The sequence below is a fragment of the Salvelinus fontinalis genome, chromosome 12 (genome assembly GCF_029448725.1).
Source record: "Salvelinus fontinalis isolate EN_2023a chromosome 12, ASM2944872v1, whole genome shotgun sequence".
Lineage (NCBI taxonomy): Eukaryota > Metazoa > Chordata > Actinopteri > Salmoniformes > Salmonidae > Salvelinus > Salvelinus fontinalis.
This window is the reverse complement of record NC_074676.1, coordinates 3,670,689-3,696,711: the sequence shown is the minus strand read 5'-3', so window position 1 is coordinate 3,696,711 and position 26,023 is coordinate 3,670,689. Positions and strand designations below refer to the sequence as shown.

Below are 26,023 nucleotides of genomic sequence, written 5' to 3'. Positions count from 1 at the left end.
TGGAAGGCATGGCCAGCCATTGAGAAATGTTTGTTGAAGTTTACGATTATCACGGACTTATCAGTGGTGACCGTGTTATCTAGCCTCAGTGCAGTGGGCAGCTGGGAGGAGGTGCTCTTGTTTTCCATGGACTTTACAGTATCCCAGAACTTTTTGGAGTTAGAGCTACAGGATGCAAATTTCTGCTTGAAAAAGCTGGCCTTTGCTTTCCTGACTGACTGCGTGTATTGGTTCCTGACTTCCCTGAACAGTTGCATATCACGGGGGCTCTTCGACGCTATTGCAGTTCGCCACAGGATGTTTTTGTGCTGGTCGAGGGCAGTCAGGTCTGGAGTGAACCAAGGGCTATATCTGTTCTTGGTTCTGCATTTTTTGAACGGAGCATGCTTGTCTAATATGGTGAGGAAGTAACTTTTAAAGAATGACCAGGCATCCTCAACTGACGGGATGAGGTCAATATCCTTCCAGGGTACCCGGGCCAGGTCGATTAGAAAGGCCTGCTCGCAGAAGTGTTTCAGGGAGCGTTTGACAGTGATGAGGGGTGGTCGTTTGACCGTGGACCCGTGGCGGATACAGGCAATGAGGCAGTGATCGCTGAGATCTTGATTGAAGACAGCAGAGGTGTATTTGGAGGGCAAGTTGGTCAGGATAATGTCTATTAGGGTGCCCATGTTTACGGATTTAGGGTTGTACCTGGTGGGTTCCTTGATGATTTGTGTGAGATTGAGGGCATCAAGCTTAGATTGTAGGACTGCCGGGGTGTTAAGCATATCCCAGTTTAGGTCACCTAACAGAACAAACTCTGAAGCTAGATGGGGAGCGATCAATTCACAGATGGTGTTCAGGGCACAGCTGGGAGCTGAGGGGGGTCGGTAGCAGGCGGCAACAGTGAGAGACTTATTTCTGGAGAGATTAATTTTTAAAATTAGAAGTTCGAACTGTTTGGGCATAGACTTGGAAAGTATGACAGAACTTTGCAGGCTATCTCTGCAGTAGATTGCAACTCCTCCCCCTTTGGCAGTTCTATCTTGACGGAAAGTGTTATAGTTGGGTATGGAAATCTCAGAGTTTTTGGTGGCCTTCCTAAGCCAGGATTCAGACACGGCAAGGACATCAGGGTTGGCAGAGTGTGCTAAAGCGGTGAGTAAGGCAAACTTAGGGAGGAGGCTTCTGATGTTGACATGCATGAGGCCAAGGCTTTTTCGATCACAGAAGTCAACAAATGAGGGTGACTGGGGACATGCAGGGCCTGGGTTTACCTCCACATCACCCGAGGAACAGAGTAGTAGTAGGATGAGGGTGCGGCTAAAGGCTATCAAAACTGGTCGCCTAGAGCGTTGGGGACAAGGAATAAAAGGAGCAGATTTATGGGCGTGGTAGAATAGATTCTGGGCATAATGTGCAGACCAGGGTATGGTGGGGCACAGGTACAGCGGAGGCAAGCCCAGGCACTGGGTGATGATAAGAGAGGTTGTATCTCTGGACATGCTGGTCTCAATGGGTGAGGTCACCGCATGTGTGGGGGGTGGGACAAATGAGGTATTAGAGGTACGGAGAGTGGAACTACGGGGTCCATTGCAAACCAAAACAATGATAACTAGCCTGAACAACAGTATGCAAGGCATATTGATATTTGAGAGAGACATACAATAAGGCATAAAGTGATTGCAGGTCATGATTGGGAGAGCTAGCTAAAACAGCAGTTGAGATAACAGCAGCTAGTCAGCTAACACAGCAACAGAAGGTAAAAATGGCGACGACTGGGCAGAGAGGGTCGGATTAACTACACACAGATCCTGAGTTAAGGCACAGAGCCGACAGATAAAACACAAATAAACAGAATGGAGTACCGTGAATTAATGGACAGTCAAGCAGGCATCAGCTATGTAGCCAAGTGATCATAGTGTCCAGGGGGCAGCCGTAGATGGAGTAGTGAGGCCTCCACTAAGCTAGCACGCGTTTAAAGTTAGTAGCCCGGGGGGGTGGTCTGCTCAGACGGAGGCCGGTTGAGGGCACCGGTTGAGGGCACGTCTGCAAACCAGACGTGGTCGTGTCGACAGAGAATCCAAGCCGGATAGCGATGGCGAAAGAGAGGTTGTGAATTGTAGAATTGTGTTTGCTAACTGGTGCTAGCGTCCTGGCTGCGCTAGCTGCAAGATAAGCTAGCAGTTAGCAGACCGGGGCAGGCAAGTTAGCCTTTGGGGGACGTCGCGATGGGGGGGAAGTCTGTTTTTGCCTCTTCGTGCGGTGACGTCGATAGACCAGTCGTGGAATTAGCAGGGTTCCAGGTAGCTCTAGGTAGCTAACAAACCTAGTAGGTTAGCAGAATGGGCCTTCAGCGGGCGTCACGCCTGAGGGGCCTGTTGGAGTCCCCGGGCAGATTATGTCGGTATTCCAGTCATAGAGGATAGGCGGGGTTCCGTGCTCCGTACCGGCAGTAAATGGGTCCGGGTCTTGTAGCCCAGGAGTGGGCTTCAGTGGTAGCACAGGAGCCCTAGCCAATTAGCTTCAGGCTAATTGGTGCCTGCTCCGGGATGGAAACGCTAGCCAGGAGTGGTCACCCGGGATTGTGGTTAGCTAGTTGCGAAGATCGAGATGAAAATGTTCAGAGTTTGCGGTAGGAATCCGGGGATATGGAGAGAAATAGGTCCGTTATGCTCTGGTTTTAGTCACGTTGTTCGAACTAGCGAGAGCTTTCCGAGCTAAATGTTAGCTGATGACCGCTAGCAATGGTTTGCTAACTGATAGCCAGCTAACTGCCTACTAGCTATCTTCAGTAGATGGATTCCAGATCAGAAGTAAATAGAAATACTTTAGAAAAAAAGCAGATCCACGCCACATTGGGTCAGGCGGGTTGCAGGAGAGTATTTAGAAGTTGAGGTTTAAGAAAGTATTTTTAAAAGATATGCGAAGAAAAAGATGTAAAAAGATATATACAAGGGACACGGGACACGACAGGACAAAGACGTCTACACTGCTACGCCGTCTTGGAAGATTTATAACGGATTTCCTGCAATTCTACACACACTTCTCCACAGTTTTTAAATATGATATCTTAGTGAGTGTGAGTAACAAAATCAATGGGAGCGCCACGGTTGGTAATTCGACCATGACTACAAGTTTAGATAGCTGGCTAGACTAACCAATAATAACATGTCAAAAATGCTGACGAGGGCTAATTGAGTGACTCAGTGACTGACATAAAATAAACTGCTGATGCACAAAGTTGAGACCCCGTCTTTTTGCGGTGGGGTGGGGAGGGATTGATCCGCTGGCCTACAGCCAGTGGTCCATCCCTATAATAGACCCTCGACAGGAGCCAAGGCTTTAAGAACAGCAGTGCCACGGAGGTTGCTCTGTGTGTGTGAATGATGTGTGTGTGTATAGGGGTGTATGATAATGACTAACAACATTCAGGCGCTTATTTCTGTTGTGTGGTTAAAGAGCAGGGAACACAGAAGAAAATGACACAAAGGTAAAGGGAATATAGGAAAGTAAGCGCGAGTGTAGGAGGGAGAAAGGGCTAGCCAGAGTGGGAAAGAGAGGAAAGATAACGGAGAAAGCTGGCTACACGATCAGTTCAGGGTTTTTATTAACTAACTTTAAAAGGCACAGCACAAGGACATGGCTTGTAAGGCTGATAGGTAAGTTTGTGATACAAATTATGATAGGAGGTTAGTGCCAACCAAACAAAGGGCATTTCGCAATACCTGCGGAACAGGATATACAAGACAACATAGGAAGTATTCTAAGGAAAGTATAGCATCATAAACGGTCTGATTGGCAATAGACATACAGGCTAGAAAGTTAGCATTGTACAGTTCTCCATACACATAAAGGGCACTTGCTTAAGAGCGAGGGACGCACAACAAAGGACTTGGGCCGCCCCATGCCACCACACACTGAGCAAACACTACGGAAACACAAGCTACTTTATACCAGAGGGATGGTGGTTATCAGAGGGAGTTAAGGTGTGGTGACTTGGCAGGAGATGTGGGATGTCCAGAGGGTAATTGGGGAGTCGGGGCCAATGGCATGATCCTTCAGAAAAGTCCAAAGTTGACCTAGGTACTCTCTCTTTCGTTTCCTCTCTCTATCGCCTCTGTAGAGAGAGTGGGGAGGGATTCAAATCGTATTAGTCACGTGCGCCGAATACAACAGGTGTAGACCTTACACTGAAATGCTTACTTACAGGCTTTAACCAATAGTGCAAAAAAGGTATTAGGTGAACAATAGGTAAGTAAAGAAATAAAAGCAACAGTGAAAAATAACAGTAGCGAGGCTATAAAAGTAGCGAGGCTACATACAGACACCGGTTAGTCAGGCTGATTGAGGTAGTATGTACATGTAGATATGGTTAAAGTGACTGCATATATGATGAACAGAGAGTAGCAGTAGCGTAAAAGAGGGGTTGGTGGGTGGTGGAACACAATGCAGATAGCCCGGGTTAGCCATTGTGCAGGGGCACCGGTTAGTCGGGCCAATTAAGGTAGTATGTACATGAATGTGTAGTTAAAGTGACTATGCATATATGATAAACGGAGAGTAGCAGCAGCGCACAAAAACAGGTTTGGGGGGCACAATTTGCAAATAGTCCGGATAGCCATATGATTACCTGTTCAGGAGTCTTATGGCTTGGGGGTAAAAACTGTTGAGAAGCCTTTTTGTCCTAGACTTGGCACTCTGGTACCGCTTGCCATGCGGAGGTAGAGAGAACAGTCTATGGCTGGGGTCTTTGACAATTTTTAGGGCCTTCCTCTGACACCGCCTGGTGTAGAGGTCCTGGATGGCAGGCAGCTTAGCCCCAGTGATGTACTGGGCCGTACGCACAGCCCTCTGAAGTGCCTTGTGGTTGGAGGCCGAGCAATTGCCGTACCAGGCAGTGATGCAAACAGTCAGGATGCTCTCGATGTTGCAGCTGTAGAACCTTTTGAAGATCTGAGGACCCATGCCAAATCTTTTTAGTTTCCTGAGGGGGAATAGGCTTTGTCGTGCCCTCTTCATGACCGTCTTGGTGTGTTTGAACCATTCTAATTGGTTGGTGATGTGGACACCAAGGTACTTGAAGCTCTCAACCTGCTCCACTACAGCCCCGTCGATGAGAATGGGGGCGTGCTCGGTCCTCCTTTTCCTGTAATCATCTCTTTAGTCTTGGTTACGTTGAGGGATAGGCTGTTATTCTGGCACCACCCAGCCAGGTCTCTGACCTCCTCCCTATAGGCTGTCTCGTCGTTGATCAGGCCTACCACTGTTGTGTCGTCTGCAAACTTAATGATGGTGTTGGAGTCGTGCCTGGCCATGCAGTCGTGGGTGAACAGGGAGTACAGGAGAGGGACTGAGCACGCACCCCTGTGGGGCTCCAGTGTTGAGGATCAGCGTGGCAGATGTGTTGCTACCTACCCTCACCACCTGGGGGCGGCCCGTCCGGAAGTCCAGGATCCAGTTGCAGAGGGAGGTGTTTAGTCCCAGAATCCTTAGCTTATTGATGAGCTTTGTGGGTACTATGGTGTTGAATGCTGAGCTGTAGTCAGTGAACAGCATTCTCACATAGGTGTTCCTTTTGTCCAGGTGGGAAAGGGCAGTGTGGAGTGCAATAGAGATTGCATCATCTGTGGATCTGTTTGGGCGGTATGCAAATTGGAGTGGGTCTAGGGTTTCTGGGATAATGGTGTTGATGTGAGCCATTACCAGCCTTTTAAAGCACTTCATGGCTATGGACGTGAGTGATACGGGTCTGTAGTCATTTAGGCAGGTTGCCTTTGTGTTTTTGGGCACAGGGACTATGGTGGTCTGCTTGAAACATGTTGGTATTACAGACTCAATAAGGGACAGGTTGAAAATGTCAGAAAATGTCAGGGACAGGTTGAAAATGTCATGAAGACACCTGCCAGTTGGTCTGCACATGCCCGGAGCACACGTCCTGGTAATCCGTCTGGCCCCTCAGCCTTGTGAATGTTGATCTGTTTAAAGGTCTTACTCACGTCGGCTACGGAGAGCGTGATCACACAGTCGTCTGGAACAGCTGATGCTCTCATGCATGCCTCAGTGTTGCTTGCCTCGAAGTGAGCATAGAAGTGATTTAGCTCGTCTGGTTGGGGTATGTACGTACAGTCACTGTGGGGGGGGACGTCCTCGATGCACTTATTGAAAAAGCCAGTGACTGATGTGGTGTACTCCTCAATGCCATCGGAAGAATCCCGGAACATGTTCCAGTCTGTGATAGCAAAACAGTCCTGTAGCTTAGAATCTGCTTCATCTGACCACTTTGTTATAGACCGAGTCACTGGTGCTTCCTGCTTTAATTTTAGCTTGTAAGCAGGAATCATGAGGATAGAGTTGTGGTCGGATTTACCAAATGGAGGGAGAGGGAGAGCTTTGTACGCGTGTGTACGCTCCACTCTGTGTGTGGAGTACAGGTGATCTAGAAAAAATGTTCCCCTCTGGTTGCACATTTGACATGTTGATAGAAATTTGGTAGAACTGATTTGTTTCCCTGCATTAAAGTCTCTGGCCACTAGGAGCGCCGCCTCTGGGTGAGTGGTTTCCTGTTTGCTTATTTCCTTATACAGAGTACATGCTGACTGAGTGCGGTCTTAGTGCCAGCATCTGTCTGTGGTGGTAAATAAACAGCCATGAAAAGTATAGCTGAAAACTCTCTAGGCAAGTAGTGTGGCCTGCAATTTATCACAATATATTCTACTTCAGGCGAGCAAAATCTAGAGACTTCCTTAGATTTTGTGCACCAGCTGTTGTTTACAAATGTACACAGACCACCCCCCCGCCCCTCGTCTTACCGGAGTGTGCTGTTCTATCTTGCCGGTGCAGCGTATATCCCGTTAGCTGAATATCCATGTTGTCATTCAGCCACGATTCCGTGAAACATAGGATATTACAGTTTTTGATGTCCCATTGGTAGGATATTCGTGATCGTACCTTGTCTAGTCTATTGTCCAATGATTGCACGTTGGTGAGTAATATTGACAGTAATGGCAGCTTTCCCACTCGCCTCCTGCGGGACCTCACGAGGCATCCCGCTCTGTGTCCTCTGTACCTGCGTCTCCTCCTCTTGCAAAGAACGGGGATGTTGGCACTGTCAGGTGTTTGGAGAATGTCCTGTGCTTCCTGCTTGTTGAAGAAAAAATCAAAATCTAATCTGAGGTGACTGTAAAACTGCCGCCATTTCTTCCGGCGCCATTTTAACACTACCCCTCTCTCTCTCCCTCTCCCCCCCTCCCCTCTATCTCTATCTCGCTTTCCCTCTGTTTCCACAGTGGTGCGTTCTCTGAGGTGATCATGGCCAGGGAGAAGGCCACAGGGAAGATGGTTGCAGTGAAGTGCATCCCCAAGAAAGCGCTGAAGGGGAAAGAGACCAGCATTGAGAATGAAATCACCGTGCTTAGGAAGTAGGTACCGGGCGTCCTGAGGGGGATCAAAGGGGGGAGTAGTTGCTTGGTTACGGTTGCCATCCTTCCACTCCGCCATCCTCCCTTTCTCTCTTCCTTCTCGCCAGTGCTTGTTTCTCTTGCTCCTTTATCTAATGACCCTGAAGCAGCAGTGTAGTTTAACAGGTTTCACTGTTCAGGTCACCGACGTCAGCACACACACGCTCCTCCTGCCCCTCATTCACCCACCTGTCTCTCTAAACGAGGCCCGTAATTTTATCTCTTTTCCATGGTGTTTTAGTGTTCTGATCACCCACACCTTGCTGCTTGGACACCAGAGCGGTATACTACAATGCAAGCTCGATTTACTCAGGGTTTTCTTAAGCTAGCCAGCTTCAGTTAGCTTCACATTCTAGCTCAGGCTTCATCCATATTACGACGGTGGATATTGCTCGTCCGGCCTGCCACTAAGTCTCGCAGGCTTGTAACTGCGTGTGCATGTCGAACGGCGGACTCTTCATTGAGACGATACTGAAACACCAATCCATGGGCGATTCAGTGCCACATTATCATTTGTGCCGACATCAAAATGAGAAAACAGTTATCTTACAAATTCAGCAGACTATGGTGTTACTTATTGTTGATGCCGCCTTTTAGTGTGTTTTATCAATGCATAAGCACCTTTTTTCCCCACTCGGTTATCCGGAGTTGACCAAAGTTACCTCGCTAACTACTCTAAACCAGGTACGTAGTATACAGTTGAAGTCGGAAGTTTACATACACTTTGGTTTGAGTCATTAACCTGTCTAGGATGAGTGTGCCGCTAGCGGCACTCCCCCCCCACCCCCACTGAAAAACCAGTGCCGCGAAATTCAAAAAAAAAATTGAAATGTATGTAATGAAATGTAATGAAATGTAGCTCAGCTGGTCAGAAAATGTCCTTGCGCCACTTAGACAGTGATCTACTCTTATACATAAATACTCATAAACGTGACTAAAAAATATAGGGTGGACAGGGATTGATAGACAATTTAATTCTTAATACAATTGCGGAATTACATTTTTTAAATTATCCTTACTTTTCAATACAGTTTGCGCCAAGCGAAGCTACGTCAAAAAACATGGCGTCCTAAGCCACTAACATTTTTCGACAGAAACACGATTTATCATAATAAAAATGTCCTACTTTGAGCTGTTCTTCCATCAGTATCTTGGGCAAAGGATCCTTTCTTGGGAGTAATCGTCTTTTGGTGGAAAGCTGTCCTCTTGCCATGTGGAAATGCCAACTGCGTTCGGGATGAACTGAAAAGCGTGCCCAGCTATTCACAGCGTTTCAAAAATAAATGTCCCAAAATCGCACTAAACGGATATAAATTGCTATAAAACGCTTTAAATTAACTACCTTATGATGTTTTTAACTCCTATAACGAGTAAAAAGATGACCGGAGAAATATAACAGGCTAAACTAACGCTTGGAACAGGAGCGGGTCGGTGTCCTCCACGCGCGTTACGCACCAAGAAAAGACTTGCTAGCTACAGGGTTTTTTAATTTATAGTGCCTGTGAACGCGCAATCGACCCCATTGAAATCGTCATCACGTAAAGGCATCCAGGGGAAGACGTAAGCAGTGTCCGTATAGTCATAGCAATAACAGTGCCCTTTTAACTGACTCCAGAACAGTGGCCAACATTTCTGAAATCTGACTCCATGTCAGGGAAATTGCTGTAGAATGGGCTCTGTTCCACTTAGAGACAAAATTTCAACTCCTATAGAAACTATAGACTGTTTTCTATCCAATAATAATAATAATATGCATATTGTACGATCAAGAACTTTGTGGGAAGCCGTTTCAAAAATTACACGATTAGCATAAATAGTCACAACAGCGCCCCCATCCTCAACAGGTTAACTTGTTATTCAACCACTACACACATTTCTTGTTATCAAACTATAGTTTTGGCAAGTCGGTTAGGACATCTACTTTGTGCATGACACAAGTCATTTTTCCAACAACTGTTTACAGACAGATTATTTCACGTATAATTCACTGTGTCACAATTCCAGTGGGTCAGAAGTTTACATACACTAAGTTGACTGTGCCTTTAAACAGCTTGGAAAATTCCAGAAAATTATGTCATGGCTTTAGAAGCTTCTGATAGGCTAATTGACATCATTTGAGTCAATTGGAGGTGTGCCTGTGGATGTATTTCAAGGCCTACCTTCAAACTCATTGCCTCTTTGCTTGACATCATTGGAAAAGCACAATAAATCAGCCAAGACTTCAGAAGAAAATTAATTGTAGACCTCCACAAGTCTGGTTCATCCTTGGGAGCAATTTCCAAGTGCCTGAAGGTACCACGTTCATCTGTACAAACAATAGTACGCAAGTATAAACACCATGGGACCACGCAGCCGTCATACCTCTCAGGAAGGAGACGCGTTCTGTTTCCTAGAGATGAACAGACTTTGGTGTGAGAAGTGCAAATCAATCCCAGAACAACAGCAAAGGACCTTGTGAAGATGCTGGAGGAAACGGGTACAAAAGTATCTATATCCACAGTAAAACGAGTCCTATATCGACATAACCTGAAAGGCCGCTCAGCAAAACCGCCATTAAAAAGCCAGACTACGGTTTACAACTGCACATGGAGACAAAGATCGTACTTTTTAAAAAAATGTCCTTTGTTCTGATGAAAGAAAAATAGAACTGTGTAGCCATAATGACCATCGTTATGTTTGGAGGAAAAAGGGGGAGGCTTGCAAGCCAAAGGACACCATCCCAACCGTGAAGCACGGGGGTGGCAGCATCATGTTGTGAGGGTGCTTTGCTGCAGGAGGGACTGGTGCACTTCACAAAATAGATGGCATCATGAGGTAGGAACATTATGTGGATATATTGAACCAACATCTCAAGACATCAGTCAGGAAGTTAAAGCTTGGTTGCAAATGGGTCTTCCAAATGGACAATGACCCCAAGCATACTTCCAAAGTTGTGGCAAAATGGCTTAAGGACAACAAAGTAAAGGTATTGGAGTGGCCATCACAAAGCCCTGACCTCAATCCTATAGAAACTTTGTTGGCAGAACTGAAAAAGCGTGTGCGAGCAAGGAGACCTAAAAACCAGACTCAGTTACACCAGCTCTGTCAGGAGGAATGGGCTAAAATTCACCCAACTTATTGTGGGAAGCTTGTGGAAGGCTACCCAAAACGTTTGACCCAAGTTAAACAATTTAAAGGCAATGCTACCAAATACTAATTGAGTGTATGTAAACTTCTGACCCACTAGGAATGCGATGAAAGAAATAAAAGCTGAAAAATCATTCTCTCAACAATTATTCTGACATTTCACATTCTTAAAATAAAGTGGTGATACTAACTGACAGGGAATTTTTACTAGGATTAAATGTCAGGAATTGTGAAAAACTGAGTTTAAATGTATTTGGCTAAGGTGTATGTAAACTTCAGACTTCAACTGTAGGTATGGAGCCAAATACCTGTCAAAGGGTTGAACGTACATATCATTAGGATCGTAAGAAAATCTATACGTAAATTGTTAGGATCGTGAGAAAAGCCATGCGAGAAAAATAAAACGTTAACTTTTAAAATAGATCTGTAAACGTACAAAACCTTATGTTCCAACTATTAATGACTGTTTACACGTTCAATTCTTACTTTACGTCTCCCTTTACCCGGTGACAGATCTTTTTTATGCGGACAAACTTTATTAAGTAATGTACCATCTGCAAAGGACACGAACTGAACGTAGCTAGTCAAGCAAATTACAAGTCTTGAGCTTGTTTTAGAACTGCATTCAATAACTACGTTATACCAGTAGATGACGTAGTATAGGCTTGGGCCTTCAGCAAATGACTTGTGTGAGAATGATAAAGACACAGAAGAGCCTTGTCTAGAACAACCGCCTGAGCTGCAAAATAGAAAGTAAATATGATTTAGGCTAGGCCTATTCCGCTATTTAAATATGCCATGCTGTTGTGTGTTAGTTAATGGCCATCATTTATTTTTTATAGCCGCGTGGGGCTATTATGGCAATCATGTGACCTAATGAATCGCACTTTTTCCTGTATTTGGGAGAACGGACTCTAGGCCTTGTATTAGGCGTTTTGATTGTTTTATTAATGAGTTCCACTCTGTATGTAGGCTTGTTATAGAACTGTTTAGCCATAATGACCATCGTCATTATCATTATTGCGTTGCACAACCCCATCGCGCACAGGCTATATATCCATTTCAATAAACGAGACAAAACAAAATATTGATTAGATCTTGGCTGTGACCTGTCCTGAGCGAAATAGCCAAGGGGTCCCAAATGGTCAAGACCATCTATAGCCTGTTCTTATTGCGAGATCTGTTTTCCCGATCAGCCACTGCATGTGCTTCTTCAACAATTTTGTTTAACATTTAGAGGATATATTTAGAAACCTGTGAGCTCGGGTCTCTTTTTAACGGGAGCCATATAATAAAAACAGTTATAAAACACAGAGTTCTAAAATTATTCTGCAAGACACCAGTACCCAAAATGATAGCCTAAATTGCAATGCCTACAAATTGAAGGCCAATATTTTTTTGGGGGGGGATATGCCTAAATTAAACATTGAATTATTAAAGTGATGGGCTAAAGAACTTAGATAAATTTGAATACACATGTTTTTCAATCAACAAACTGGTGAGACTGTTCCATTCTCTTTGATTTAGTTCCTATTGCAACTCAAACAAATGACATACTGACTGAACTGAATGAAGGAAGAATTAGATGTTCAAATATGTTGGATTGGCGAGTTGCACGCATCATGCATGCTCTGCGCTTTATTTGGCTAGTAGGCAAATAGTCCCACATTAGGGTATAATGACTCTATGACTGCATGCCTCCAGAAGGGCATCTTCTGAGGCTGAGGGGTGCTTTTCTGAAGGCGAATGGTGCTGTGGGGCTGCATGGAGATCACCAGCTCTTCAACTGGGCAGCAGTGTCGTGATGGAGGGAATATCCTATAAATCAAATCCAAATTGTATTGGTCACATACACGTGTTTAACAGATGTTATTGCGGGTGTAGCGAAATGCTTGTGTTTCTAGTTCCAACAGTGCAATAATGTTTAACAAGTAATATCTAACAATTTCACAACAATACACACAAATCTAAAGGAATGGAATTAAGAATATATAAATATTTGGACAAGCAATGTCAGAGCGGCATAGACAAAGATACAGTATATACAAATTAGATGAGTAATGCAAAATATGTAAACGTTATTAAAGTGACTAGTGTTCCAATATTAAAGTGGCCAGTGATTTCAAGTCTATGGATATAGGGCAGCAGCCTCTGTGCTAGTGATGGCTATTTAACAGTGATGGCCTTGAGATGGAAGCTGTTTTTCAGTCTTTTGGTCCCAACCTGTACTGACCTCACCTTCTGGATGATAGCGGGGTGAACAGGAAGTGGCTCGGGTGGTTGTTGTCCTTAATGATCTTTTTGCCCTTCCTGTGACATCGGGTGCTGTAGGGTGCTGTCCTGGAGGGCAGGTAGTTTTCCCCCGGTGATGTGTTTGGAGAGCGCTGCGGTTGCGGGCGGTGCAGTTGCCGTACCAGGAGGTGATAAAGCCCGACAGGATGCTCTCAATTGTACATCTATGAGGGTTTTAGGTGCTATGCCAAATTTCTTCAGCCTACTGAGGTGGAAGAGGCGCTGTTGTGCCTTCTTCACTACACTGTCTGTGTGAGTGGACCATTTCAGTGGGTCAGTGATGTGTACGCCGCTGAAGCTTTCTACCTTCTCCACTGCGGTCCCTTCGATGACAATAGGGGGGTGTTCCCTCTGCTGTTTCCTGAAGTCCACGATCAGCTCCTTTGTTTTGGTGATGTTGAGTGAAAGGTTATTTTCCTGGCACCACACTCCCAGAGCCCTCACCTCCTCCCTGTAGCCTGTCTCGTCATTGTTGGTAATCAGGCCTATTGTTGTCATCTGCAAACTTGATGATTGAGTTGAAGGCTTGCGTGGCCACGCAGTCATGGCTGAACAAGGAGTACAGGAGGGGCTGAGCACGCACCCTTGTGGGGCACCAATGTTGAGAATCAGCGAAGTGGAGCTTTGTTTCCTACTTTCACCTCCTGGGGGTGGCCCGTTAGGAAGTCCAGGACCCATTTGCACTGGGTGGGGTTCAGACCCAGGTCCTCGAGCTAAATGATGAGCTTGGAGGGTACTATGGTGTTGAATGCTGAGCTATTGTCAATGAACAGCATTCTTACATAGGTATTCCTCTTGTACAGATGGGATAGGGCACTGTGCAGTGTGATGGTGATTGCATCATCTGTGGATCTATTGGGGTGGTAAGCAAACAAATTTAAATGGGTCTAGGGTGTCAGGTACGGTAGAGGTCATATGATCCTTGACTAGTCTCTCAAAGCACTTCATGATGACAGAAGTGAGTGCTATGGGGCAATAGTAATTTAGTTCAGTTACCTTAGCTTTCTTGGGTACAGAAACAATGGTGACCATCTTGAAGCATGTGTGGACAGCAGACTGGGATAAGGAGAGATTGAATATGTCTGTAACCACTCCAGCCAGCTGGTCTGCACATTCTCTGAGGAAGCGACTAGGGATGCCGTCTGGGCCGGCAGCCTTGCGAGGGTTAACACGCTTAAATGTCTTGCTCACATCAGCCACGGAGGAGGAGAGCCCACAGTCCTTGGTAGCAGGCCGCGTCTGTGGCACTGTGTTATCCTCACAGCGGGCGAAGAAGGTGTTTAACTTGTCTGGAAGCAAGACGTCGGTGTCCGTGACGTGGCTGGTTTTCCTTTTGTATTTCATTACTATCTGTAGACCCTGCCATATACGTCTCGTATCTGAGCCGTTGAATTGCGACTCCACTTTGTCACTATACTGACATTTTGCCTGTTTGATTGTCTTACAGAGGGAATAACTACACCGTTTGTATTCGGCCATATTCCCAGTCAGTTTTTCGCGAATGCTGCCATATATCCACGGTTTTGGTTAGGGTAGGTTTTAATAGTCACGGTGGGTACAACATCTCCTATACACTTCCTGATAAACTCAGTCACCGTATCAGTGTATTCGTCAATGTTGTTCTCGGAGGCTACCTGCAACATATCCCAGTCCGCGTGATCAAAACTATCTTGAAGAGTGGATTCCGATTGGTCAGACCAGCATTGAATAGTCTTAGCACGGGTAATTCCTGTTTGAGTTTCTGCCTATAGGAAGGGAGCAACCAAATGTTAATTTCAAAGTCTATATGTTCATGACTCGATTCATATAAATCTTGTGAAATTATTAGAAATTCATATTAACCCCTCCTACAGAATATGCATTGCCATGATTTTGAGTGATTTAAATAAACGTGTCATATTTCTTCTCGAATCTGTAGGACATAAAACAATTTAGAGGTAAGATGATATCGATTTTGAGACATGACATGTAGTGTTTTCATATTTTAGTACTGTATGCACTTTTCAGAATGATTTTAAAATTCCTGTTTTTCGAACATTTTTGAGCGCATACTAAGCTTTCTATTTTCAAAGCCTTTCGCATTGACTTCAGCTCGTGTCACGCAGATTTTGCCTTTGGCGACCCGCGGAAACAAATTTCAAGACAACGGCCACAAAATGTAAAATCGACTGAAGTTGTTACGAGAAACCTGCACCGCTATCAACAGAGCTTGTTGCTTATTATGGGATGTATTAGGTTACGAAATCCAACTTTTTTATATATAATGTTAATTATATGTTAGAGAAAGACCCCAATCAACGACTCAGAACATAAATTATCATATTTGTCTCGGGGAAAGTTTGAAATTTGTGAAATTTCATCACTAAGTCCATTTTTTACCCACTATGGACAGAGTGGGTGGACACCCTATGATTAGTTAGAACTCTGAGCAGAGGGACTTTCTTTCTGTGTGTCTCAAATAGCACCCTATTCCCTATGTAGCTCAATGGGCTCTGGTCAAAAGTAGGGCACCATATGGGGAATAGGGTGCGATTTGGGATTCAGACATTTCTCCTTGCTGCTGGTTGAAACACTGAAGTAGAGGTTTCAACAAGCTCATTGTCTGCCTTGTCACCAGACACACAACCACTCACACACACACACACGCTTTTCGCCCACACATATTTTTTCTATGGCCTATTGAGAACAGAAAGAAAATTGAAAACACTTGATGATTCAAAGCAATTTAACATGAAAAGAGCTGCGTTTCAAATGGACTCTGGTCAAAAGTAGTGCACTATAGGGAATATGGTGCTGTTTGGGACTGACATTGCTTTGTTGTGATGAATGTAATGAATAAAGGTATTTGGTGAGGAAGTTGTTCTTTATTGTGCTGTGCATTGAAATGATCAGAGGTTAGTAGAACAGTAAGTCAATTACATATACTCTTTTCAGGATAAAACATGAGAACATTGTGGCTTTGGAGGACATCTATGAGAGCTCCAACCACCTATACCTCATCATGCAGTTGTGAGTACAGTACCTCAACCACCATTTTGTCTGTCTGCGTCTTGTATACGTCTGTCCGTCTTTCTGATAATGCAGGACCGGTGTTCATGTTTCTATAAGAGGTGTCTGTACACGCGCCGTAGAAAATGAGATGTGCCGGTACTCCGTGTCCGTGTGAACACGGGTCCAAATCAATCACTGGGATAACGTAGCGCGCTTTGCTGCAGTAAGGGTTCAAGGGCCATCGAGGTGCATTTGGCCTTGCCTATACAAAAGCAGCCTGTATGGATGCAAGCATTCCCAAAAGAGTTGCGTCTATGCTTCTTTTGTGTCATGGTTGTGACACTGTAGCAGACACAGTCTGGCAAAAGACTCATTCAAAAAGAGTCTCTAGGGTCAGTTTCCCAGGCATGGATTTAACCTTGACTGATTTTAAGAAAGGCATGATCAATGGAGAATCTCTATTGAAAATGCCTTTTAATTCGGGACTAAGATGAAGTGTCTGAAAACGTTGAAAGAAAAGTTAAAAGCTGCACACGCAGCTCCGACGCAATCATTTATTCACCAACATTTCGTCACGAAGCTTCATTCGGGTTACGTGGGTTTTAAGTATCTGGGAAACCAGCCCTACGTGAGGGTTAGGTTAATTCAGCCCTCAATCTCCTCAGAGTATCTGGGCGGAAGCTTGTTTGACTGCATCGTAAAGGGTTAGGGTTGTGGTCGAGGCGAGGGTTGAACCAGGAACTGCACATGAAGCCAGGGTTATGGTTAGGGTTGAAGTTGAACCCGGATATAGACATGAAGCTAGGGTTACGGTCGGGTTAGATTTGACTAAACCTCTGTCTCTGTCTCAGGGTGTCTGGTGGTGAGTTGTTTGACCGCATCGTAGAGAAGGGTTTCTACACCGAGATGGACGCCAGCAGGCTCATTAAACAGGTGCTTGACGCTGTCAACTACCTCCATGCTATGGGCATCGTACACAGAGACCTCAAGGTACTGAGTGAGACACACACATACACGGAGCTCAAATCTCTTATTTCCCAATATTGATTGTTTCTTTTTCCCTCAGCCAGAGAACCTGCTTTACTACAACCCCCATGATGAGGCCAAGATCATGATCAGTGACTTTGGTCTGTCTAAGATGGAGGGGACAGGAGACGTGATGGCCACTGCCTGTGGGACGCCAGGATATGTGGGTGAGGCTGTTCTCTCTACCCTCTGGGCTGTTAGGATCCATATTAGCTACTGCCAAAGCAGCTGCTACTCTTCCTGGGGTCCACACCAAACACGAAACATGACCTAATACATAATGTGAATAGACAAGTACATCACAAAGACAAAACGACATAAATGCAACAAAAAAAAGTATACATGCTTTCATTTATGCCTTCATAATCATGTGGTTCCTCGACGCTACTGAATGCAAGTGCAACACACACAAAAGGAAATGGAAATGCAATAACAAGCAGGTGCGTCGCAAATAGGATGACGCTTCACTAAGTTCCCCTGACGTGAATATAGCTACCTTGTTTTGCTAAATTCCCCTGGTGAGAATAAAGCTACCTTGTTTCTATAGTTACCGCCCGTAAATGGGTATGCTGTAGTAGAGTATAGACTTTTCTTTTTACGGTTACCACCCACGATGGGTTTCATGGGGTAACATGTCACCTCTTAAACTTGTAGACCTTTTGTTACAGTCACCACCCGCTATGGGTTTCATGAGGTAAAATGCAACATTCGTGAACATGAAATAACCAGGCCTTGAACCTTGAGCCTTGTTACAGTCTATCGCCCTTAACGGGTTAGTTGCGATGTAGTGTTACGTGTGACAGTACGACCCGCTATGGGTTTCATTAGGTCGAATGGAGGGAAGACATGACATAAGGAAGTCCGCAGTGGTGACATAATCTAAACATATCTCTACTTCTGGGTTAACCTAAAGATAATTCACCTGATTTGACCGGAGGAAACCTCACCCAAACAAAATGAATAGGAGTTTTGGATATACAGTGGTGAAGTAGTGGGGCGGTTTCTGAAAAACACTCCATAAGAACATATGGCAACAGAGCTTTGGTCCTCCCTTCTATTGTGTCCTTGTTTACTTAGGGGTTCATGTGGAAGAAGCCTTATTTCCTATTTACAACAGTATGTTTGGAACATACTTTGCTAGTGTCAGTTCAAGCGCCACACAGGGATTGTTATGCAAGGCCTCCATGTTCTAAATCTCCCTCTGAACCGTATGATGTTCCCCACAGCCCCAGAGGTTCTGGCCCAGAAGCCCTACAGCAAAGCAGTGGACTGCTGGTCGATCGGAGTCATCGCTTACATTCTGTAAGTACCGCCATAACAACGTTTTTTTTTGTGTCGCTGGCCTAGGCACAATACCCCATAATGTCAAAGTGAAATGATGTGTTTAGATATTTTTTTACAAATGAATGAAAAGCTGAAATGTCTTGTCGATATGTGTTCAACCCCTTTGTTAAGGCGAGCCTAAATAAATTCAGGCGTAAAAATGTGTTTAAAAAGTCACATAATAAGTTGCGTGGACTCACTCTGTGTGCAATAAGAGTGTTTGACATGACTTTTGAAGGACTACCTCATCTCTATACCCCACACATACAATTATCTGTAAGGTCGTTGCAAGTGCATTTCAGACACTGATTCAACCACAAAGACCAGAGAGGTAAAACAATTACGGAGTTGAATGGCTGTGATAGTAGAGAACTGCGGATGGATGACAGTGGAAAAGTGGAAAAAGAAGGAATCCTGTACAGAATAACAAATATTCCAAAACATGCATCCTGTTTGCAATGAAGCATTAAAGTAAAACTGCAGCAAAGAAATGAACTTCATGTCCTGAATACAAAGCGTTATGTTTGGGGTGAATCCAACAAAACACGTCACCGAGTACCACTCTTCAACAGACACTGGGAGTCCACTTCACCTTTCAGCAGGACAGTAACCCAAAACACAAGGCCAAATCTACACTGGAGTTGCTTACCAAGATGACGTTGAATGTTCTTGAGTGGCTTAGTTACATTTTTGACCTAAAACATCTTGAAAATATATGGCAAGACTTCCAAATGGCTGTCTAGCAAGGATCAACAACCAGCTTGACAGAGCTTAAATATTTTTTTTAAGAATAATGTGCAAATATTGTACAATCCAGGTGTTCAAAGCTCTTAGAGACTCACCCAGAAAGACTCACAGCTGTATTCACTGCCAAAGGTGATTCTAACATGTATTGGCTACACGGTGTGAATACTTATGTAAATGTAAGGAAATTAATATTTGATCAATTTTTGAGTTCAGGCTGTAACGCAACACAATGTGGAATAAGTCAAGGGGTATGAGTACTTTCTGAAGGCACTGTATAATTGCTATGTTATCTGTCCCCAAGGTTGTGTGGTTACCCTCCATTCTATGACGAGAATGACTCAAAGTTGTTTGAGCAGATACTCAAGGCAGACTATGAGTTTGATGCACCCTATTGGGATGATATATCGGATTCAGGTGAGCTGTGTGTGTTTGCATCTGTTTGCGTGCACATTTTAGTCATTTTGCCGACGCTCTTAAAGTACTTAAAGTAGTGAGTGCATACATTTTCATACTTGTCCCCTGTGGGGATTGAACCCACCATACTGGCATTGCAAGGACCATGTTGAAGATAAGAATAGTAAACCAACTAAAATTCAGTGAAGTGAGGACATTTTGCCGGTCCTCACTTGTAAAATTGAGATTTTACGGTTAGGGTCAGGGTAAGAACTAGGTTAAGGGGTTAGGGAAAATAAGATTTTGAATGGGAATCAATTGTTGGTCCCCAAAAAGTCCACACAAGTATAGTAAGACATAGCTGGGCTTGTATATGAGAGTGTGTGCACGTATACAATTGTTTGTGTGCAATGCAATCTTGAATTAATGGCACATGGTATACAGTCCCACGAGTGAGATTGTGTGTATCTTCCTCTCTTCCACATATAGCCAAAGAGTTCATCAGCTCTCTGATGGAGAAGGATCCAGAGAAGAGATTCACCTGTGACCAGGCTCTAGCCCACCCCTGGTGAGTGTCTGTCTGCCGCCATTCTGACTGAGCACCGTCATACAGCTGCTGGTCCCAATTTACTCCATACCCCTTTCTCTTGGCCCTAACCCTTTGATGTGTGCAGATCTGAAGGGTCTGGGTAGGTAGAGCCCGTTAAAGCTTCCTCATATCTCTTCCACCTTACCCATCTGTAAACATCAATGTGTTAGGAACAATGGGAAGGGGTGGTAAATGAATTGGGACCAAACAATCAAAGGGAACAATGCACCGTGGTGAAAGCTGACGCAGATAGAGGATGTCTGGATGATGCAGGTGTTACTTAGAGCAGTGCCGTGCGTGTCCTCCCACTGTCATCTGTCACCATGACTCCCTCCCCGCCTCCTAAACTCTCTCCTCTGCTGGTCTGAGACTGGGGGGGAGACTGCCTAGGGTTGGGGAGACAGAGACGCAAAATAAACAAAATTGCAACCATCGAAAGCCACCAGGTTATTACCAGCTGATGTCTCATTAAACCATCAATACGTGCTAAAATCACACACACAGCTGATCTCAACTGCAACCAACATTGGCCAGCGATTTTTACCGCTCCCTAACGGGGATGTCGAGGTTGTCTTTTAGTCATGATTACATTTCCAATACAATTTTGCCCTCTGGTTGGTATTATCATTGGAACAACTTAGTCCTACTTTATGAGCAGACTAAGGGTGAGTTCTATATTTGACAATCATTCCGTACATCTGATTTAAAGCATTACCTCCTTTACCACGGAAAATCTACTATGACCGTTTACCCGACACTGTGTATGAAATGGAAAACTAATGTTGACGGTGTAGCCTACTCAGTATTTATATAGTCCATTAAATACAACTGTCTTTCAAATAAAATAGTCTGATATGGTCAATTCTTATCAAGATTGGAGGTAAAATATCCCTGGACCGTCCTTATTTGAAATTTGTAACTAAATCAAGTAAATTGAAGGGGAAAAAAGATATTTTCAAAGGAAAATGTAGTCTAAAGTTAATTCGATTGGCATATATTATATTGTTTTGCCATTTAAGGTGAAATGTTTGAATGAAATAAGGCCTACTACAAGTGTTTTCACATTCGTCAGCCTTACGTTTTCCAATGCTCCTGATAGGTCGATATTTGAAACGGAGAATCTAGACTAGCTGTCTGGTATCATAATCACTTCATACGGTAACAACGAGAGATCAACTGATCTGCTGGTTTTTCCTTAGTGGGTTTTTTGTTGCAATCAAGCTTAGTTTAGCCCGCAGGGGCATGTAATCTCATGTTAGTAACATTTTAAGAAATCCAGCGGTAACCTGCAGGAGCAGGTTAAATTACGCCTGTCCGTTGCAATCGAGACATTGCGTCTTGGGCCTATTGTGGCTTGGGCAGGTGGCTTGGTAGAGTTTATATAGACTCACAAAGGGTGGTTGTAACAGGTGGGTATTATATCACGTGAGACCGGTCAGTAGACATCCTATCGCCAGCTTGGATAGGATGTGTACCCAGGCCAGGATTTTTGTGTACCCAGGCCAGGATTTTTGTGTACCCAGGCCAGGATTTTTGTGTACCCAGGCCAGGATTTTTGTGTACCCAGGCCAGGATTTTTGTGTACCCAGGCCAGGATTTTTGTGTACCCAGGCCAGGATTTTTGTGTACCCAGGCCAGGATTTTTGTGTACCCAGGCCAGGATTTTTGTGTACCCAGGCCAGGATTTTTGTGTACCCAGGCCAGGATTTTTGTGTACCCAGGCCAGGATTTTTGTGTACCCAGGCCAGGATTTTTGTGTACCCAGGCCAGGATTTTTGTGTACCCAGGCCAGGATTTTTGTGTACCCAGGCCAGGATTTTTGTGTACCCAGGCCAGGATTTTTTGTGTACCCAGGCCAGGATTTTTTGTGTACCCAGGCCAGGATTTTTTGTGTACCCAGGCCAGGATTTTTGTGTACCCAGGCCAGGATTTTTAACCATGTTAAAAGAAAAACATCTGCACACTACATGTTCTTTATCAATACTTTTGAACCAATAAACAGACTTTGTATTTCAGGATTGCTGGGGACACGGCTCTCTGCAAGAACATCCATGAATCAGTCAGTCGGCAGATGAGGAAGAATTTTGCCAAAAGCAAATGGAGGGTGGGTACACAATGTACTCTTCTCTCTTTTTTTTGTGGGGGGGGGGGGGGTTGTCACCTCCTGTGGCCCATCCCACATGAAATGTGTATACACATTAATATTAAACATCCAAGCATGCAAAAAGTACCAATTTACAATGTACACATTTTAAATTGTGTCCAACATAAACATGTTTACTGTAATTTAGTTACCCTTCCTCTTTTGCATGCCTGTTCTCGCTATCTCTCCTTACCTGCCTCCTCTCCCTCCTTCTCTCTCTCTCTCTGTTTCCTCCACAGCAAGCGTTTAACGCCACGGCAGTGATCCGTCATATGAGGCGCTTGCAGCTGGGCAGTAGTCTGAACAGTAGCTTTGGCAGCAGTATGAGCTTTGACCAACAGGGACCGAACTCTATGCTGGCCAAGAGCATGTCTGTAGACTGTGCCACCCTCTCACGCAAAGACGGTGACTGAATGACGCCTTTACGTTACTTTACCGGTTTAGTCTGGTATTTTGGATCTATCAAGCCTGTTACTTTTTAATCGATTGGTTCCCATTGACTTATATTGTAGTGCAATTCCATAAGGATCATTTACTCCAATTCTGTTTCAGTAATGATTTTCTATTAAGTGTAGGCTTCAGTGATTCTAGTGATCTTCTCTCTTCAGGTCCTCCACAACCTCTGCCCAGTCTGCCTCTCTCCACTGCAGCCTGCAGTGCCCCTGCCAGCATCAGAGGGGAACCGCAGGCAGAACTACAGGTTGTGGCTACAGCTGCAGCGGTGGAGCCACCCCGGCCACGCCCATCCACAGTCTCCACCATCCACATGGGGACTAAATGACGTCAGGTTCCGCGGGAGGTCAGTTGGGAGACCACAGAGCTTTGAGTTGGGATTCTAATTCAGCCCCTCAGAATTCCAGAATTTCTCTCCTAGTCTGCCCATCCCGCTCATTATCAGCTGTTGGGATTGAGGACTTGAGGACCCCTTCTATTTACCATGATTCAGCACTTACTGCGTTCTCAGGGCAGCACTCTGTCTGTACCCAACCACAGTAAGTGTATTCAGAGATGTGAAATCAAATGAAGAGTGCTCACAGGATTTCCTATTCTATCAAACAGACAATCATATCTGTTCTACATGATACATTCCTATTTGAACATTCTACTTCCTAACGGACCACAGGTCTGATGGTGAAGAGATGAGGAGGACCACTGTCTCTCTCTCTGTCTACTGACCAGAGGGTTTAATTTTTCTTCGGGCTAGTGGCGCCAGTTTCCCAGTGTTTGAATTGGGTTGGTGCACTCGGTACAGAGTAATTGCAACACAAAATGTTCACTCTAAAATATGAACACGGACATTAAAATATTGTACTGTAAAATGAAAATGAGCCTGGCTCCTGAAATGAATACCGGCTACTTTGTCATTCCGCTTCAAGCACTGCCGTGTTGTAAGACTGTCCTCCAGAAGACAAGAAGACCTGTTTTGTATGGGACATTGGTGGTGTTATGAGGCCACACTATGCTAGGTTGAAGATGGAGAAGGTTAAGACGACGTAATAATTTCGTGCAGATGCGTTCGAATATAAACAAATTCATTGGACCAGCGCTGGAGCGAAAATGACTGGGAGTGAACGTTAGCAGTACGGAACGTTTGCAGTCAAAGTGGAAAATAAACACAATCGTTGGGAATTTCTGTTACCTACTCAGCCAACAAATAACCTAACTGTTTTACTGTCATTCTATTCGTTTAAACGTTTTTCAAATGAGCTACAGACACTTTACTACTTGATTTCCCAACCGCTGGTCACGTTTTCATCTCCTGTAAAATCAGCAACAGCGCTGGTCCAATGAATGTGTTTATTTTCTAAATGCCGCCGCATGGAATTATTCCGTTTTCTTATCCTCTGTTTTTTTTTGGGGGGGGGGGACCTAAACACTATGGGAACTCACCATGTTTTTATTAGTCTGTTATCTAGACTGCTGTAACTCTGAGACTGTGAGTGTCAGGGGCATAACGCCCTCTATGCCTTGTGTTCAAAATTGCACCCTGAAACTGTGGGGAACCCGTTGTGTGGAGTTCGTTTTATGAAACTGAAACAGCATTCAAGGCTAAAATAGTGGTGACTTATTATCCTCATTTCTAGTTTGAATTTTTAGCTGCAGTAAATCGCTGGTTCATTATTCCCAACTGTAGGGCATAGCGGTTATATATATATATATATATATATATATATATATATATATATATATATATATATATATATATATATATATATATATTTGCTTTATGTTTTCTGGATATAAAATGACAGAGAAACACATCTATGTTCAGAATCATGCACACACCTGTGAATGAAGTGCTTCAGTAGTGTGAGACAACTGGCAAGAACAGGTTTGATGGTTGTGACGATGGTTGTGATGATGGTTGTGATGATGGTTGTGACGATGGTTGTGATGATGGTTGTGATGATGGTTGTGATGATGGTTGTGATGATGGTTGTGATGATGGTTGTGACGATGGTTGTGATGATGGTTGTGATGATGGTTGTGACGATGGTTGTGACGATGGTTGTGATGATGGTTGTGACGATGGTTGTGACGATGGTTGTGACGATGGTTGTGATGATGGTTGTGATGATGGTTGTGACGATGGTTGTGACGATGGTTGTGATGATGGTTGTGACGATGGTTGTGACGATGGTTGTGACGATGGTTGTGACGATGGTTGTGACGATGGTTGTGACGATGGTTGTGACGATAATGAGGGACGGGACAGTTATGCATTCATTGTACTCCTTTCCCGATTTGAAAGGTATTGAATTGTTTATTTTCTTATTCTGACTCTTGTAAGAACTTTACTTGCAAAGAAAAATGTGTAAATGTGCGACTAGACTTTTACGTTGTAATGTATAAACGGTCAAGTATGTCGTCGGTAATAGGGTTCAAATGTATAGTTGTTACTTCTGAATAATTGTGATGTAACTGTGATGCCATCCTTAGCATAAGGATGCAGTGTGTAACATAGCTTTGTGGCCTGTTCTCAGGGAGATATTTGACAATTTGATGAAATGAAACCCCAGTTATGATGCTGAGGTTGATGATGATGATGATGATGATGCATGTATTGACTAAAGCAGGCTTTGCATATTCTTACGTGCCATCAGGACAGTTCAGCTCATAATTAAATTTTTCAGTGGGGATGAACCTTACATGGAATGGACAGTTTGATATATCCCATTTTTGGGATGAGACTGAAATGATGCGTATTATAACAATGACCACTGCAATAGAGTTAAATTTAAACACATATGACAAACTAAGAAATTTAGATTGAAGTAATTTGATAATCAGTGCGTGCCATTCCAGAATAATTTTGTAGAAGCCTGATTAGTATAGCCAACTTTAGTTAGCTGTGCTGCTTTGCTTCCCCCCAGGCGCTGGCTGTTCCCAGAAGTGCTCACACACTGTTTGGTCAGTGTACTTTCATACCCGTCCTTTGAATTTAGCAGCCAGTTGCTGTCTCTCTCACTGTCCTCACTCTCTGTCTTCGCTCCTCTCTCCCAAATCGAATGATCTTCACGCTGCAAGGAGGAGGGAAATCCGTCTAGCAAGCTTTTTACCTGTGATACCACTGCTTAGTATTTCACTGTTCAACATGGATGGAACCAGGCTTGATGTCAATTTCATTTCAATTCAGGAGTTTCAGTTTACTTTCTGAATTGACTTTATTTAAATGGTATTGACCCCAACCCTGGATGCAACTTAAAAGCTTGAAATTAGTCAGTTTCGATGTTGAGCACAATGTCACTTTGGATTGTAGGTCTCAATGTGCAATGTTGATGTAAAGGACTTGAAAAACTACTTCTCAGGGGCAGTAAACTATGAGTATAGATATATGTTCATAAAGATGTAGATCCTCTTGTCCTTTTTAGATATAAATCTCAGTAACCATATTTGCTTGGATTGTAGTGTTTATTGATTTTCTACGTTACAAATACTGTATGTTCTCGT

General features: G+C 44.1%; 1 protein-coding gene across 1 annotated transcript in view; it reads left to right on the top strand.

The window, feature by feature from the left end:
• Positions 1 to 26,023, top strand: part of LOC129866650 (calcium/calmodulin-dependent protein kinase type 1D-like) — a 60,395-nt gene that overhangs the window by 34,230 nt on the left and 142 nt on the right. The window contains exons 2-11 of the mRNA XM_055939421.1: positions 7,272 to 7,403; positions 15,795 to 15,869; positions 16,703 to 16,841; positions 16,918 to 17,044; positions 18,104 to 18,179; positions 19,249 to 19,361; positions 19,830 to 19,908; positions 21,946 to 22,033; positions 22,312 to 22,477; positions 22,681 to 26,023. The exon at positions 22,681 to 26,023 is cut by the window's right edge and continues 142 nt beyond it. Coding sequence (XP_055795396.1) covers positions 7,272 to 7,403; positions 15,795 to 15,869; positions 16,703 to 16,841; positions 16,918 to 17,044; positions 18,104 to 18,179; positions 19,249 to 19,361; positions 19,830 to 19,908; positions 21,946 to 22,033; positions 22,312 to 22,477; positions 22,681 to 22,853 — 1,168 coding nt within the window. The 3' untranslated portion in view covers positions 22,854 to 26,023. The remainder of the gene's footprint in view (positions 1 to 7,271; positions 7,404 to 15,794; positions 15,870 to 16,702; positions 16,842 to 16,917; positions 17,045 to 18,103; positions 18,180 to 19,248; positions 19,362 to 19,829; positions 19,909 to 21,945; positions 22,034 to 22,311; positions 22,478 to 22,680) is intronic.